The 17581-nt window shown below is 38.3% G+C and overlaps 2 protein-coding genes and 5 non-coding genes across 9 annotated transcripts in view; all 7 read left to right on the top strand.

The window, feature by feature from the left end:
- Nucleotides 1–17581, top strand: part of wdfy1 (WD repeat and FYVE domain containing 1) — a 1176431-nt gene that overhangs the window by 659870 nt on the left and 498980 nt on the right. The window lies entirely within an intron of this gene.
- LOC111191489 (serine/threonine-protein kinase pim-2-like) lies at nucleotides 3726–6484 on the top strand. Its single transcript, XM_022666550.2, has 6 exons — nucleotides 3726–3875; nucleotides 4221–4360; nucleotides 4659–4873; nucleotides 4990–5159; nucleotides 5282–5458; nucleotides 5575–6484. The coding sequence occupies exons 1-6, from the start codon at nucleotides 3812–3814 to the stop codon at nucleotides 5721–5723; spliced, it is 915 nt and encodes a 304-aa protein (XP_022522271.2). The 5' UTR covers nucleotides 3726–3811; the 3' UTR covers nucleotides 5724–6484.
- LOC125783642 (U4 spliceosomal RNA) lies at nucleotides 10939–11079 on the top strand. The gene has a single exon (XR_007426365.1). It is a non-coding gene; the product is annotated as a U4 spliceosomal RNA (small nuclear RNA).
- LOC125783649 (U4 spliceosomal RNA) lies at nucleotides 12394–12534 on the top strand. The gene has a single exon (XR_007426371.1). It is a non-coding gene; the product is annotated as a U4 spliceosomal RNA (small nuclear RNA).
- Nucleotides 13849–13989, top strand: LOC125783648 (U4 spliceosomal RNA). Its single transcript, XR_007426370.1, has one exon. It is a non-coding gene; the product is annotated as a U4 spliceosomal RNA (small nuclear RNA).
- LOC125783598 (U4 spliceosomal RNA) lies at nucleotides 15303–15443 on the top strand. The gene has a single exon (XR_007426321.1). It is a non-coding gene; the product is annotated as a U4 spliceosomal RNA (small nuclear RNA).
- Nucleotides 16759–16899, top strand: LOC125783641 (U4 spliceosomal RNA). The gene has a single exon (XR_007426364.1). It is a non-coding gene; the product is annotated as a U4 spliceosomal RNA (small nuclear RNA).

The following is a 17581-nucleotide window of genomic DNA, read 5'->3' as shown; positions in this document are numbered from 1 at the left end:
ATTTGTCTGGGTCGCCATTAAACAATTCAGGCTTACAGACAGGAAATGTGGTAGTGGGTAGAATTGGGGTATGGGTGGCAGTTACTGCTGGATTAGGAACTACTGGGATTAGCCCACGTAAGCTATCAAGAACCTGGGTTAGCTGCTGTTGTTGGCTACTTTGTTGGCGAGCTAGTTCGCTTATAGCGTGGGTCACATCAGCAAGCGTTTGTTGATGCTGACCAAGTAGCCGGCCCTGGTTAGCTAAACCAGACTTAAGTAGCTCTGCGTCAGCTATCTGATCAGTTTTTTTGGCTGAGTATTCTGTCATGGCTGGACAGGATACAACATACCAGAGTAGAAACAGTCCAGAGGTCAAACACAGGCAGGCAATATCAGAGGGCAGGCAAAAATCAGAGTCGGTGAACAAAGCAAGGTCAAAAAACAAGAGATACAAAAATAGGCAAAAGAAACGCATTGTATGAGGAAAAATACCATCAATACCCGGCGGAGCACAGGTGCAAAATGAGTCCCTTTTATAAGCCATGAGGCCTAGTATTCTGGGGACCGACTTCCTGGTAGAAGCATGTGATGTGTCATGTGATCATGAGTCAGTGTAGTTTCAGTGTGAGGTGCATCCTGGGCAATGGAGTCCGGAGGCTGCAGATTGCAGGTAGAGCTGATTGTGGGAGAGACAGTGCCTACAGCGCCAGGTGTGACATACACAGTCCAGGTAATACACAGAAAATCCAATATCAGAGGCAAAGGCAATAATCGGCATCAAGAAAACAAAAGGCAAGGTCATACACAAAAATAGCTATGACAAGAGATATAGAAACGCTTTGTAATGAGGAGAACCTACAATACGCGGCGTGTGTGTGTGTGTGGTGTGCTCTTATATAGTGCCAGTAATCAGTATTCGGGACTTCCTGGAGGAAGCAGGTGAGGTGTCATGTGATCAGGTGTGTGCGTGATGTCAGCAGGTGGTGCATTCTGGGTAGTGTAGTTGTTAACCTGAGAGCCTCCGTTAGAGCTGGGTGTGGAAGGGACAGAGGAGCTAACAGCACCAGACGTGACAGCATTAGGCAGATGCGGCTCTTGGGGGGCAAATATTATATAAAATCATCAAATTGTAATTTATTTGCAGTGCAAATAAATTAGCTGACTAGCTTGACGTTGTCACTTTGCATAAAATAATTTGTTTATTTCTGGTCCCCTCATGTATCATTCATTACCTTGAGAATTTTAGCAGGAAGCCCAGTGAGCCGCTTACTGATAATTCTAATAATGGCTGAGGTGACAGCTGGGAAAACGAAGAAAAAAAAACGAAAAAAAAAATTATAAAAATGTCATACTGTATCACCTTAATAAACTGATTAATATAAGCTTGTTGTGTTTTATTTTCTTGTTTGGGATGAAAAAAAAACAAATGCTCTTTTTTTTCTTGGAATAAAAAAGGAAAAGTTACTGAAGAAATCCGTTATCTCTGTGTTGTTGATTTGTTTTGTAACATGCGTGCATATTCATAACGCTGAAAAGAGTGAAGCGGGTTAGGGCTCTTTCATGATCTGAACTCTTGTCCTGCAGCTTTTAGACGGGTTTGCAGAAGTGGTGTTTAAGGCATTGCGCAGAGGATGGTATAAGCTTTTACCTCAATCGGAAGCTTAAAACATTTCAAATGTAAGTACATAAGTACAGCAGGGCTGCAACTAATGATTATTTTGGTAGTCGACTAATCTGATGATTATTTTTTTCGATTAGTCAACAATAAATTATTTCTACCATTTTTAAAAACAATAGAAACAACAGAATATGAGGTTTAAATGGCATTTAAATATTTAAATGTTTTTAAAACATGGAAATTACTGATATTTAGTGATTTAAAATGTAATCTGTTGTGTTTGGGCACTTTTGGAAACACAAACTAAGTTGAGTGTAAACTGTGTGAATGAGCTGTTTACCCTTTATCTCCCATTGCGCTTCTGTCACCAGCACTTGATAATGTGGTACTGTTACATATAAACGATTAGTCGACTATAAACACGATTATATCGACTAATCTTTGCAGCCCTAAAGTACATTTGGGCAGTGTCCGGTTCACATTCTACCAGAAATGATCATTTTAATGGTTAAACTAGAGAAGACACTGTTTACACCTGTGGTGGACTCCATGCCCTAAAACGGTTCTCATCTGGTGTGTCAGGACCAGTGGTGTGAAAAAGTATGTGCCCCTCTTCAGTTTTCTTTTGTTATTGCTATTTTTATCATGCTTACATTTTTTTTAGAACAACACACATTTTGATATCAGACAAATCTGAAAATCTGATCTGAGTAAATATAAAAAAACACTTTTTAAATATAAAAAAAACACTATCCAAACCAAGCTGGCCCTGTGTGGAAAAAAGTATTTGCCCCCCAAATCAAATAACTTGCTTATTTCACCCTTGGCAGCAACAACTGCGATCCAGCTTTACTAATAACTGGCAATCTGTCTTTCACCTCTCTGTGAAGGAATTTTGTTCCACTCTTCTTTACAGAATTGTTTTAATTCAGACACATAAGATTTTCCAGCATAAACCGTCTGTTCCGACGTGGACTTGCTGGTGTGTTTCCGGTCATTGTCCTGCTGCAGAACCCAAGTACACCCTTTCATGTATTATTATATTTTTTATGCATTTTTCCTAAAGTTTTTCATATCTTTAAGAATATTGTTATTGCAAAAATGCCCTGAAATATTGTGATATTATTTTAGGGCCATATTGCCCATTCCTAGTGTGTGACAGCTGTATGATTTGATTCTTTTTTTTTCTTTTCTTTTTTTAACCACAACCAACCTACCATAAAAGGCAACCCAGGAGGGATGTGCTTCTAAATTAGACTGTTTGTATTAGATACATATGCTTTATTTATCTAATGTAAATTATTACTTGCAGCTTTTTCTTTCTTCATGATAAATAGCTCCGCTTCATGGTTGCTGAAGTTCCATGTTTTGCCGGCTGCAGGAATTACAAACCTGTCTGTGTAACTGGCTTCTATCAGTTACTAGTCGATGGGTCCAGTTGAGGGGATTCTGATAACAGTATTGTTGTGCTTTCTTGGATTGACCATCACAGAATTTAAATCGGGGCTCATTTAGTTTTTCATTGCATTTAATTTATAAGCAGCCTTTGTCTGGGGGGCCTCAGGCAAGCTCAGGGCCCCAGTAATGTATATATAATGTATATATAATCAGGGATCATCCCTTTCCTTTTTTCTAGTCTGGAGTGTTTTTTATGTTTATTTTATTTATTTGCTTTTATTTTGAAGCATATTTTAGCTTCAGTTTAATATCTGGCTGTAAATAAGGAATAAGGCACTTTGCTGCTTAAATACTTTTCTAAATACCTTACTAAATGAATTAATAATTAGTATGCATTTAACTATTTAACATGTGTTAATATGTTTAAATTCTTTAGATAAATAACTAACGAGCGTCTTTGCGAACTGCAACCGCAGCAGCAGCGCGCGCGGGTTTTTTGGAACGTTGCTCCAGCGTTCCAATTCTAAGAATGTCTGAGGCGGGTTCATTAATATTAATATATTTGCAAGACTCTGCAGCGTGATTGGCTGCCCGTTTCAAAACACTGGCGACAGCTCGAACGTGATTGGTTGGGGGGCGGGGCTCTGTTGGGCTCGTGGACGTCACCGGGGTGTAGACTTTAAAATATCAACAAACTCGCAGCGGCGGGTCAGTAGTATTCTGCAGCTGCTCGGAGGCGGAGCGAGTTAACAGTTCTCCCGACGTTTTGTGGAAATATTTACGTTTTTTGAACTACAGAACTTGTGAACAAAAATGGTGGACAAACTTATGGTAGCGCTGCGCCAGGACGATGTAGAGGATGTGAGGGGAAAGACTGGTAAGATAGTTATAAGCTGATTATATTGAATTTTAGCTAAATTATTGTGGTTATATCTGGTTAATAATTATATAGAAACCTAAAATTAACTTAAATAACATAAATAACTTGAATTAAGCATAATTAACTTAGCAAACATAGGTTTAACAGCTGTGGTTTAGATGTACCTATCATTATCAGGGCTTAGTATTTACCCTAGTATTTACCTAGTTTAACTAGATAGCTACATAACACTAGGTTAGCTAACCTAAACGTAAGTGGCTAGTTTTATATATAAGTTTTTTTTTATAATGTATTTAGTTTACACAGTTTTTAAATAAAATGTTCCTTCGTTTTCCTCTCCAGCTCCAGCTAAAGAGCCCTTTGAGAAGCAGTACAAGTGTGGAGCTCTTTTGGGAAGCGGAGGATTTGGCTCTGTTTTCGCTGGGCAGCGTATTGCAATTAAACAAGTATGCCGTGACAAAGTACAACAGTGGGCGCGACTGGTGAGTTTAAACACATTATTTAATTTAATTTGTTTTATTTTATTTATTTTTGGTTTGTTTTGAAATAACTTTAAGCAATAAACATTGCTTATGCACGATATTTAGCCATTCATCTGTAAATTTAAAATTATGAGGTACACTGCAAATTTTTTTTGTAGAGTTTACCTTACCTGTGTGAAATCACTGTTTTTTTTTTTTAAGCTCATCAATCATAATGGTGATAGATAACACACCTGAACTGAAGCCATTATTTAGAACCTCCTTTTCTCATCATTTTCTTTCTTTGTGTCCATCACAGCCTGATAAACCAAGCTTGGTGCCCATGGAGATTGCTCTCCTGCTGCAGCTAGGAAGAGAGTCACCAGCGGGACCATCTCACCGCGGCATCATTCGCATGCTAGACTGGTTTGAGGTCCCTGGGCAGGGGTATCTAATCGAGAGACCACAGCCATGCAAGGATCTGTTCGACTTCATCACTGAACGTGGTGTTGTGGAGGAACCTCTCGCACAAAGGTAAAACCATCAGCAACTACAAAAACAGCAAAAATATAATACATTTAAATTTAAATTTGATCCATTTTGCAATACAAGATTCTTAAAGTAATTCATAGTATTCCCTCTGATTTCAGGTTTTTGAAACAAGTCGTTGAAGCTATTCAGTTCTGCCATTCAAAAGGAGTCGTGCATCGCGACATCAAAGACGAGAACATCCTGGTGGACACCCGAACTGGAGACCTCAAGATCATTGATTTTGGATCTGGTGCTCTGCTTAAGGACTCTATTTACACTGACTTTGAAGGTACGAGGCTGAGCTCAAAGTCCTGAGTTTTGCGTTAAAAGTACTAAGTACAAGTATCTCATCATTCTTTATGTCTGGGGTTTCTAATGGCCTGTTTTTACTCTTTTTCTGTAAATCTTCAGGAACCAGAGTTCACAGTCCTCCAGAGTGGATCGTTCATCAGCAGTACGAGGCCGTCCCCCTCACTGTGTGGTCCCTGGGGGTCTTGCTCTATGACATGGTGTGTGGGGACATTCCCTTTGAGATGGACAGAGACATTGTTAGTGCCAACACCAGTTTCACTAAGCGTACCTCCAAAGGTGAGTTCTTCTGATATTTTCTGAGACATTAAAGACATTAAAAACATTTAAAAAATGATTTTCATTCCTAAAACTGGTTACTAATTTTAATATTATTATTGCTATTTTTGTTTCAGAGTGCCAGTCCCTTATTCGCTGGTGCCTTTCCTTCCATTCTAAAGACCGACCAACCCTGGAGCAGATTTTGCAGCATCCCTGGATGTTGGAGAGCGCAAAAGACACTGGAGATTTTCAAGAGGAGAGCAGCATCTCTCCAAGCCTTTAAAATAAAATGGACTAAAGATTTTCACAGTAGAAACTTCATATCCTCTGTTTTTGTTTGTACACTGGACTTTGTCTCACACTGGTTGCCAGCTTCTCAACACATCATTATTTATCACACTCTTTTTTTTTAGTTTACTTTTTATATTCTTGGGCATATTATTTTGCCTCCTGCAGACACTATATCAGACTATCTGGTGTCTTTTGCCCAGAATGATCCGGCCCTGTTATGCTGCAGCTCCTCGTGTGCACTCCGAACCTACAGTACATCCCACACGACCGGAGTTGGAGATATTTTTGTTTATTTTATTTATTACTGGTTATTTATTGTCAAACATGCATATTAGGTATATGTTTTGGACTATAGGAATAGTGAAGTTTCTGTAGCTGAAAGCAGGCGTTACAGTCTGCTTTACTGAGTTCTCTATCAGACTGAATGTTTTAAGAAAACGTAAGGTAACTTGGCGATGCCTGGTTTTACAGGTTATTAGTACAAGTTTTGTTCTTATCCTCGTTTTAAGGCTGTTTTGTATCCATGTTCAAAACAGGACCAACTTTGACCAGATCATTATTTGTTCTTTTTTGGACTGTTTTAAATTCAAATATTTATTTAAGGTGTTTGAACATGTTAAGTTTTACCGAATTATTAAATCCCTGCCGTTTTGCTCGGGTTTGCATAACAACTTTGCTGTAAATACTTGTGTATTGTTTTTTTGTAATGTGGCAGAATTCACATGACCTTATTTAAAAGAAATCTAAAAATCATCTCTTGTGTCTGTCTTGTTTTGTCTAAAAATTAATTATTTCACCCAGAGGTAAATGTTGGGTCATATCCTTTTACTGAAGTCATGATTTTTCTAACAGTGAAGTTTATGTTTGAGAAAAGTCAACAGGTGTTTTAAATAATTTATTTCAAAATAAAAGTTTGCACACACACTTACAAAAAATATTATTTTAAGAATAATTTCTCAGCAATGTTTGTGGAAACCCCTATTAATAAATGCATTCAGCTCCTTTTGAGTAAGTTGCAACCGTTGCTGAAACAGATGTGCACAAATACTCAAAACTGCTTGTCTAGTCCCTGTAGGAAGTTAATGCCAATAGAATTGGACTCTCTGGTGCAAACAAATATGATGAACCTATTGGCCCCATGCCTAATGCCAGTGGTGGGTTCTAGAAGAATATAAATCCCAGTATTGATGGAGTGGTGATCATCTAATATCCTAACCTCACTAAACTCTTGTCTTCCAATGCAATCAAATCTTCACAGCAATGCTCAAAAAGACACGTTCACTGATAAAACATTGAAAGTCTCAAAATATATAATAATGAGATTACATTGTGTGTGTTCAACAGTATTGGGGCTCCTAATCATTCATAGTTTTTTTCTAAAATGAAAGGAAAATGACTATTACCACCCTGCACTTTAGACTTGAAAATAAAACACAGTGAATCAACACCAGCAGATGACAGACATGTCTCTCCAACCCATCACTGATCATCAGTAAATTTTACATTTAATTTGTAAATCAAGGGAGCAGAGTCTGGAGGAAGAGTGGAGGGACACACAGTCCAAACTGCTTGAGGTCTAGTGTGAAGTTTCCACCAATCAGTGATGGTTTGGAGAGATATGTCATCTGCTGGTGTTGATCCACTGTGTTTTATTATCAAGTCTAAAGTCAGTGCAGTTTTGTTTTCCCACAAAATCTTACATTACATTACACTTCATGCTTCTCTCTACTACTGACAACTTTTGGAGATGCGGATTTCATTTTCCAGCAGGACTTGGCACACTGCCAAAAGTACCAATTTGTCTTATATAATATTCTAATTTTCTGAGGCTGTAAGCCATAATCATCAACAATAAAAGTAATAAACACCTAAAATAGATCACTCTGTGTGTAATACATCTATATATAATATGAGTTTCACATTTAGAAATTTTTAGATGCACTAGTATGTAGTATGTAAAGTTTATGACTTAATAATGGCTTAGACTCGTGTATATATATAATTAAACAGTATATCGGGTCAAATTTTGGTTTGTATGCTTTTGCAAGTATTTTAGTTTAGATCTGTGATGCCACCTAGTGGCTAAAAAGGCATTAGCATGCATACTTCACAACACTGCAATAAATCAACATGAGTCTGAGCTACTCTACCATGTACTCTTCTCTCACTTCACTTCATACTTCACATTATATTTGATCTTGATATAGTTTATAACACACAGTCATCCTGCATCAGTAAAATTTTTATTTCCTTTATTCATGACTGAAATATACTGTATTTCTGTTCCTTTGGTCACTACTAAAAGGCATGAGCAGCAGCGCACGCTCTCCACACGGGAGGCTTTGCACGCAAATCTAGACACTGATAATATTCCTGCGGTCATAATTACTGACGTCTGACAATACGGGACTTTTATTATATCTGAACGTAGCGGCTGCGAACACGTGATCTCTCAGACTAACCAATGTGGTAGGAAGCCCGATAAAAGCCCGCCCATATTTCGCAATCAAAATAATGAGCCTAAGTTTGTTTTGTAGACCCAAAGGAGAAAACCAATATTCGGACTGAACTCCCATTTCTGTTTTTGTGTGTTCAAACCAAAAAACGAAAAAACGAGCCATTTTTTTTTCATTTCTTCAGCTCTCTATTCAGTTCAAGAATCAAACTGTCAAAATGTACACGGACCCTTCACTGTCACCATTTGTGAAGATATGACGAAGTGCTTAGGTTTGGAAAACGGAAAAAGGGGTAGATTTTTCCCCGCAAGGTTTAGGTCTGACTCCAGATGTAAGTTGCACACCTTAAGTGATTGTCTATTTTGGATTGTATAAGCAAATAGAAAAAGAGAAAATAAACGCAATGAAAATATTCAGGGACTAATATGCATTCTCTGCCCAGATTACTCTGTCCCAATTAATTAATTCTGGCATAGCATCTGCCAGCTAGTGTCTGAGGCCGCGAAGCCGCATAGACACCACCCACATTCAACAAGAAACCCCACAATGAATCCCCCTGACGATTTATACACCAAGCCCCGCCCCAATCAGTCAGAAAAGACTAATCTTCTGGCTGGTAGGGCTACATAAGAACCAACCAAACAAACAAAACATTAACTCGATAGACAATAAACACATAACACATACAATACACTAGTTCACTTACCGGTAAGTATTTACAATTTGTTTTTCCACCTCTAACCCTTTTCTTTGTCTTCTCCACAGGTTCCGGGACTTTACCTCCCCCCCCCTTCTACACAAAGCCGTGGGCTCTACCGGCCAGTATAAGAGGAAGCCCTGGAAGGCGCCCACACTCCCTATACAATAAGCATATGTTGAGTAAAAACAACTCTAGGTAATCATTGCAATAAACTTAAACAAATAAGTGTGCAAAAGTTACATTAATTTACAATGTTAAGTTTCAGCTACACCACATTTTGAGTGTCAAGTACTTTTGGTTTGTCTGTTGAACTTAAAAATTAAAGTTTGTTTAACTCCATACAGTAATTACAAATTACTGAAAAAAATGAGTTTTCAAAACTTAATTCATTTGAGGCAACGAATTACCTCAAATGATTTGAGTAGACTTAACTTATTAGGGTTTACAGTGTACACTGTAAACCCAAAAATTGTTTGAACTCAAATAAATTAAGTCTGTTTTACATAAAATTAGAGATTTCTAAACAATACTCAACTATTTTAAGTTAGTTGAACAATTGTGGGCACATATACTGTACTATTCAAACTGAGATCTTTGAGTTGAATCAACTTACAATAACTGAGTTTAGTATGTTGCCATTAACAGCTTCTTTTCCATTGGCTTCTGTCACAATCGATTTGCATACTGGGTGTGTCCAACAGTTTCTGACAAACACTCACCATCAGTGTGTAGTGATTCACCCGGGGCTTCCTTAGGTAAACTTGTAGATCATATATTATGATTAAAATCTTGGTCTCTGTGTTGTGGGCTGTAGAACAAGCATCATTTACTGAGCTACAGTAACTCTGTGTTCTCACTGTGCTCTCAGTACTTTTAATACTTTACTGTTTTAATTCATATACATTTCTATGAGTATTTAAAAAAATAGTTGGAGGAAACCAGAAAGAAGACTAAAAAGAAGTTCAGCAAAATATTCATTTTAAATGTATATGTATTTGTTAAGTTCACAGTACTTAAAAATGATATTACATGAACTTAAAATTAATTAGGTAATCAGTTACAACAAGTTTTGTCAACTTAGTCAACTTATCGGGTTTTACGGTGCAGTCTTACAGTATAACAAAAATAAAAAAGCTAAATCAACGTCTCCTTTAGTTGTAATAACTTGATGTTCTAAGTTATGCTAACTTACGTTTTCTTAACCCATTACTTAACATTTTTATGGCAACCGGTTTCCTCAAATTTTTAAAGTAAATTCAACTTATCCGGGTTTACAGTGTACAGTTCTTTTACACTAGTAGGATGTAATCCAGCGAATCAGATTTAATGTTACCACGATCAAATGGCAACCATGAAGGACATTCTCAGTGAAGTCACTTTTCATATCTATTTTAGAGACGGCTGCTCATATGAATTTGCGGGCAATTTCGTAGCTTATGAAATCAATCTAAGCTCTTGGCTTGCACGTTTTTCCCAATACTCTGGGAAGACGGCTTGAAATTACTTCACCCATGAAGTTGTCTAAAATACGTAACGACGCTGAGCACAACCTGTCATGAAAGTTCAGTAATCGTATTGGGTTCTTTGTTTCTTTTTATCAAAGTCTGAAAAGTTTTTGTCACTCTGGTTGTGGGCGGAGTAAGCGCGTGCTGTTTTTGTTCAAGGTTTTAATTACAGCCTTATCCAGTTGGTAAGAAAATAGATCCCTGGTTTAAGGTTACTTTATTCATGGCACATTTGCAAACAGGTCCTTGGTTTGAGTCGTCACGACTGACGCAATGCATCCTGCTCTTATTGTAACCCCGCCCTTTACGATAGTACAATAGTACCCATTACGTTTGTTCTTATGTATTTACGTTAGATAACGGGGTATGTAAAGTGTACAGTGTTTGTTTGGTTGTGCTGAGGTGCTGCTATGTTCTTAGAACGTTCGGTGGACTAGTATGTTGGTGTTTTGCCACTCAGAGGGTGTGTAACATTGACGCACTCGCAACCGTGAATGATATTCACAGTTAATCAGAGGCACATATCTAGCTCTGAGCTACGTGGGCATTCTTTCGCAGAGGCGATATCGTAGCCTATGAGGTTTATCCGAGGCGTGATTATTGCTGGTTGAAAACTTTACCCAATACCCCGCCAGGATGACTTGAAATACAGTCAACCATGGCAATTTTTGATAGTCTCTATCGAGACTGACTTGATTGTGAATAATATAAGATTCATTGTTTTCTTGGTTTTACTTTATTTGTTCGTTTCGTCTTAGTGTTTGTTGAGTTTGATACGTGTGGACAGGCTTGCGGCATATTGCTTTTCAGTTGTGAGATTCTGTCAGCAGTTGTTACAGGATGCTCTCGGGCTGGCTAAAGCGCGCAGAAGCTTAATTAAAAAAAACGAAGGCACAAAACGTTAATATACTTTAAAAAAAATAACAAAGTGACCTGTTAACAAACAAATATAATTTGAGATGGCCGTTGAACACTTTTAGTGGAGTTTTAAGGCGAATTCAGTTAACTTTCGAAAGGTATGGTATTACATTACTATTATTTACAGCTGCTACAAACTTTCATTGTTCACATTTTTTGGTTGTTTTTGGTTATTTTGTGGAGCTGAAAAACGAAGGTCCACAGCCTAAGTAAAAATTAATTTCCAAAAATGATCTAATTTTGCACGGAGCTATTAATTAGTCTACATGCAGGTAGTACTACTACGGCTTGCCAATAAGCAGTGGGCTACTACACGTTCTTTTACACTAGTAGGATGTAATCCAGCGTATCAGATTTAATGTTACCGCGATCAAATGGCAACCATGAAGGACATTCTCAGTGAAGTCACTTTTCATATCTATTTTAGAGACGGCTGCTCATATGAATTTGCGGGCAATTTCGTAGCTTATGAAATCAATCTAAGCTCTTGGCTTGCACGTTTTTCCCAATACTCTGGGAAGACGGCTTGAAATTACTTCACCCATGAAGTTGTCTAAAATACGTAACGACGCTGAGCACAACCTGTCATGAAAGTTCAGTAATCGTATTGGGTTCTTTGTTTCTTTTTATCAAAGTCTGAAAAGTTTTTGTCACTCTGGTTGTGGGCGGAGTAAGCGCGTGCTGTTTTTGTTCCAGGTTTTAATTACAGCCTTATCCAGTTGGTAAGAAAATAGATCCCTGGTTTAAGGTTACTTTATTCATGGCACATTTGCGAGCAGGTCCTTGGTTTGAGTCGTCACGACTGACGCAATGCATCCTGCTCTTATTGTAACCCCGCCCTTTACGATAGTACAATAGTACCCATTACGTTTGTTCTTATGTATTTACGTTAGATAACGGGGTATGTAAAGTGTACAGTGTTTGTTTGATTGTGCTGAGGTGCTGCTATGTTCTTAGAACGTTCGGTGGACTAGTATGTTGGTGTTTTGCCACTCAGAGGGTGTGTAACATTGACGCACTCGCAACCGTGAATGATATTCACAGTTAATCAGAGGCACATATCTAGCTCTGAGCTACGTGGGCATTATTTCGCAGATGCGATATCGTAGCCTATGAGGTTTATCCGAGGCGTGATTATTGCTGGTTGAAAACTTTACCCAATGCCCTGCCAGGATGACTTGAAATACAGTCAGCCATGGCAATTTTTGATAGTCTCTATCGAGACTGACTTGATTGTGAATAATATAAGATTCATTGTTTTCTTGGTTTTACTTTATTTGTACGTTTCGTCTAAGTGTTTGTTGAGTTTGATACGTGTGGACAGGCTTGCGGCATATTGCTTTTCAGTTGTGAGTTTCTGTCAGCAGTTGTTACAGGATGCTCTCGCGCTGGCTAAAGCGCGCAGAAGCTTAATTAAAAAAAAACGAAGGCACAAAACGTTAATAATACTTAAAAAAAAATAACAAAGTGACCTGTTAACAAACAAATATAATTTGAGATGGCCGTTGAACGCTTTTAGTGGAGTTTTAAGGCGAATTCAGTTAACTTTCGAAAGGTATGGTATTACATTACTATTATTTACAGCTGCTACAAACTTTCATTGTTCACATTTTTTGGTTGTTTTTGGTTATTTTGTGGAGCTGAAAAACGAAGGTCCACAGCCTAAGTAAAAATTAATTTCCAAAAATGATCTAATTTTGCACGGAGCTATTAATTAGTCTACATGCAGGTAGTACTACTACGGCTTGCCAATAAGCAGTGGGCTACTACACGTTCTTTTACACTAGTAGGATGTAATCCAGCGTATCAGATTTAATGTTACCGCGATCAAATGGCAACCATGAAGGACATTCTCAGTGAAGTCACTTTTCATATCTATTTTAGAGACGGCTGCTCATATGAATTTGCGGGCAATTTCGTAGCTTATGAAATCAATCTAAGCTTGGCTTGCACGTTTTTCCCAATACTCTGGGAAGACGGCTTGAAATTATTTCACCCATGAAGTTGTCTAAAATACGTAACGACGCTGAGCACAACCTGTCATGAAAGTTCAGTAATCGTATTGGGTTCTTTGTTTCTTTTTATCAAAGTCTGAAAAGTTTTTGTCACTCTGGTTGTGGGCGGAGTAAGCGCGTGCTGTTTTTGTTCAAGGTTTTAATTACAGCCTTATCCAGTTGGTAAGAAAATAGATCCCTGGTTTAAGGTTACTTTATTCATGGCACATTTGCGAGCAGGTCCTTGGTTTGAGTCGTCACGACTGACGCAATGCATCCTGCTCTTATTGTAACCCCGCCCTTTACGATAGTACAATAGTACCCATTACGTTTGTTCTTATGTATTTACGTTAGATAACGGGGTATGTAAAGTGTACAGTGTTTGTTTGATTGTGCTGAGGTGCTGCTATGTTCTTAGAACGTTCGGTGGACTAGTATGTTGGTGTTTTGCCACTCAGAGGGTGTGTAACATTGACGCACTCGCAACCGTGAATGATATTCACAGTTAATCAGAGGCACATATCTAGCTCTGAGCTACGTGGGCATTGTTTCGCAGAGGCGATATCGTAGCCTATGAGGTTTATCCGAGGCGTGATTATTGCTGGTTGAAAACTTTACCCAATGCCCTGCCAGGATGACTTGAAATACAGTCAGCCATGGCAATTTTTGATAGTCTCTATCGAGACTGACTTGATTGTGAATAATATAAGATTCATTGTTTTCTTGGTTTTACTTTATTTGTACGTTTCGTCTAAGTGTTTGTTGAGTTTGATACGTGTGGACAGGCTTGCGGCATATTGCTTTTCAGTTGTGAGTTTCTGTCAGCAGTTGTTACAGGATGCTCTCGCGCTGGCTAAAGCGCGCAGAAGCTTAATTAAAAAAAACGAAGGCACAAAACGTTAATAATACTTAAAAAAAAATAACAACGTGACCTGTTAACAAACAAATATAATTTGAGATGGCCGTTGAACGCTTTTAGTGGAGTTTTAAGGCGAATTCAGTTAACTTTCGAAAGGTATGGTATTACATTACTATTATTTACAGCTGCTACAAACTTTCATTGTTCACATTTTTTGGTTGTTTTTGGTTATTTTGTGGAGCTGAAAAACGAAGGTCCACAGCCTAAGTAAAAATTAATTTCCAAAAATGATCTAATTTTGCACGGAGCTATTAATTAGTCTACATGCAGGTAGTACTACTACGGCTTGCCAATAAGCAGTGGGCTACTACACGTTCTTTTACACTAGTAGGATGTAATCCAGCGTATCAGATTTAATGTTACCGCGATCAAATGGCAACCATGAAGGACATTCTCAGTGAAGTCACTTTTCATATCTATTTTAGAGACGGCTGCTCATATGAATTTGCGGGCAATTTCGTAGCTTATGAAATCAATCTAAGCTTGGCTTGCACGTTTTTCCCAATACTCTGGGAAGACGGCTTGAAATTATTTCACCCATGAAGTTGTCTAAAATACGTAACGACGCTGAGCACAACCTGTCATGAAAGTTCAGTAATCGTATTGGGTTCTTTGTTTCTTTTTATCAAAGTCTGAAAAGTTTTTGTCACTCTGGTTGTGGGCGGAGTAAGCGCGTGCTGTTTTTGTTCAAGGTTTTAATTACAGCCTTATCCAGTTGGTAAGAAAATAGATCCCTGGTTTAAGGTTACTTTATTCATGGCACATTTGCGAGCAGGTCCTTGGTTTGAGTCGTCACGACTGACGCAATGCATCCTGCTCTTATTGTAACCCCGCCCTTTACGATAGTACAATAGTACCCATTACGTTTGTTCTTATGTATTTACGTTAGATAACGGGGTATGTAAAGTGTACAATGTTTGTTTGATTGTGCTGAGGTGCTGCTATGTTCTTAGAACGTTCGGTGGACTAGTATGTTGGTGTTTTGCCACTCAGAGGGTGTGTAACATTGACGCACTCGCAACCGTGAATGATATTCACAGTTAATCAGAGGCACATATCTAGCTCTGACCTACGTGGGCATTCTTTCGCAGAGGCGATATCGTAGCCTATGAGGTTTATCCGAGGCGTGATTATTGCTGGTTGAAAACTTTACCCAATACCCCGCCAGGATGACTTGAAATACAGTCAGCCATGGCAATTTTTGATAATCTCTATCGAGACTGACTTGATTGTGAATAATATAAGATTCATTGTTTTCTTGGTTTTACTTTATTTGTTCGTTTCGTCTTAGTGTTTGTTGAGTTTGATACGTGTGGACAGGCTTGCGGCATATTGCTTTTCAGTTGTGAGTTTCTGTCAGCAGTTGTTACAGGATGCTCTCGCGCTGGCTAAAGCGCGCAGAAGCTTAATTAAAAAAAAACGAAGGCACAAAACGTTAATACTACTTAAAAAAAATAACAAAGTGACCTGTTAACAAACAAATATAATTTGAGATGGCCGTTGAACACTTTTAGTGGAGTTTTAAGGCGAATTCAGTTAACTTTCGAAAGGTATGGTATTACATTACTATTATTTACAGCTGCTACAAACTTTCATTGTTCACATTTTTTGGTTGTTTTTGGTTATTTTGTGGAGCTGAAAAACGAAGGTCCACAGCCTAAGTAAAAATTAATTTCCAAAAATGATCTAATTTTGCACGGAGCTATTAATTAGTCTACATGCAGGTAGTACTACTACGGCTTGCCAATAAGCAGTGGGCTACTACACGTTCTTTTACACTAGTAGGATGTAATCCAGCGTATCAGATTTAATGTTACCGCGATCAAATGGCAACCATGAAGGACATTCTCAGTGAAGTCACTTTTCATATCTATTTTAGAGACGGCTGCTCATATGAATTTGCGGGCAATTTCGTAGCTTATGAAATCAATCTAAGCTCTTGGCTTGCACGTTTTTCCCAATACTCTGGGAAGACGGCTTGAAATTACTTCACCCATGAAGTTGTCTAAAATACGTAACGACGCTGAGCACAACCTGTCATGAAAGTTCAGTAATCGTATTGGGTTCTTTGTTTCTTTTTATCAAAGTCTGAAAAGTTTTTGTCACTCTGGTTGTGGGCGGAGTAAGCGCGTGCTGTTTTTGTTCAAGGTTTTAATTACAGCCTTATCCAGTTGGTAAGAAAATAGATCCCTGGTTTAAGGTTACTTTATTCATGGCACATTTGCGAGCAGGTCCTTGGTTTGAGTCGTCACGACTGACGCAATGCATCCTGCTCTTATTGTAACCCCGCCCTTTACGATAGTACAATAGTACCCATTACGTTTGTTCTTATGTATTTACGTTAGATAACGGGGTATGTAAAGTGTACAGTGTTTGTTTGATTGTGCTGAGGTGCTGCTATGTTCTTAGAACGTTCGGTGGACTAGTATGTTGGTGTTTTGCCACTCAGAGGGTGTGTAACATTGACGCACTCGCAACCGTGAATGATATTCACAGTTAATCAGAGGCACATATCTAGCTCTGATCTAAGTGGGCATTCTTTCGCAGAGGCGTTATCGTAGCCTATGAGGTTTATCCGAGGCGTGATTATTGCTGGTTGAAAACTTTACCCAATACCCCGCCAGGATGACTTGAAATACAGTCAGCCATGGCAATTTTTGATAGTCTCTATCGAGACTGACTTGATTGTGAATAATATAAGATTCATTGTCTTCTTGGTTTTACTTTATTTGTTCGTTTCGTCTTAGTGTTTGTTGAGTTTGATACGTGTGGACAGGCTTGCGGCCTATTGCTTTTCAGTTGTGAGTTTCTGTCAGCAGTTGTTACAGGATGCTCTCGCGCTGGCTAAAGCGCGCAGAAGCTTAATTAAAAAGAAACGAAGTCACAAAACGTTAATATACTTAAAAAAAAAATAACAAAGTGACCTGTTAACAAACAAATATAATTTGAGATGGCCGTTGAACACTTTTAGTGGAGTTTTAAGGCGAATTCAGTTAACTTTCGAAAGGTATGGTATTACATTACTATTATTTACAGCTGCTACAAACTTTCATTGTTCACATTTTTTGGTTGTTTTTGGTTATTTTGTGGAGCTGAAAAACGAAGGTCCACAGCCTAAGTAAAAATTAATTTCCAAAAATGATCTAATTTTGCACGGAGCTATTAATTAGTCTACATGCAGGTAGTACTACTACGGCTTGCCAATAAGCAGTGGGCTACTACACGTTCTTTTACACTAGTAGGATGTAATCCAGCGTATCAGATTTAACGTTACCGCGATCAAATGGCAACCATGAAGGACATTCTCAGTGAAGTCACTTTTCATATCTATTTTAGAGACGGCTGCTCATATGAATTT

Source organism: Astyanax mexicanus, chromosome 18 (assembly GCF_023375975.1).
Source record: "Astyanax mexicanus isolate ESR-SI-001 chromosome 18, AstMex3_surface, whole genome shotgun sequence".
NCBI lineage: Eukaryota > Metazoa > Chordata > Actinopteri > Characiformes > Acestrorhamphidae > Astyanax > Astyanax mexicanus.
This window is presented reverse-complemented; position numbering and strand designations above follow the sequence as displayed.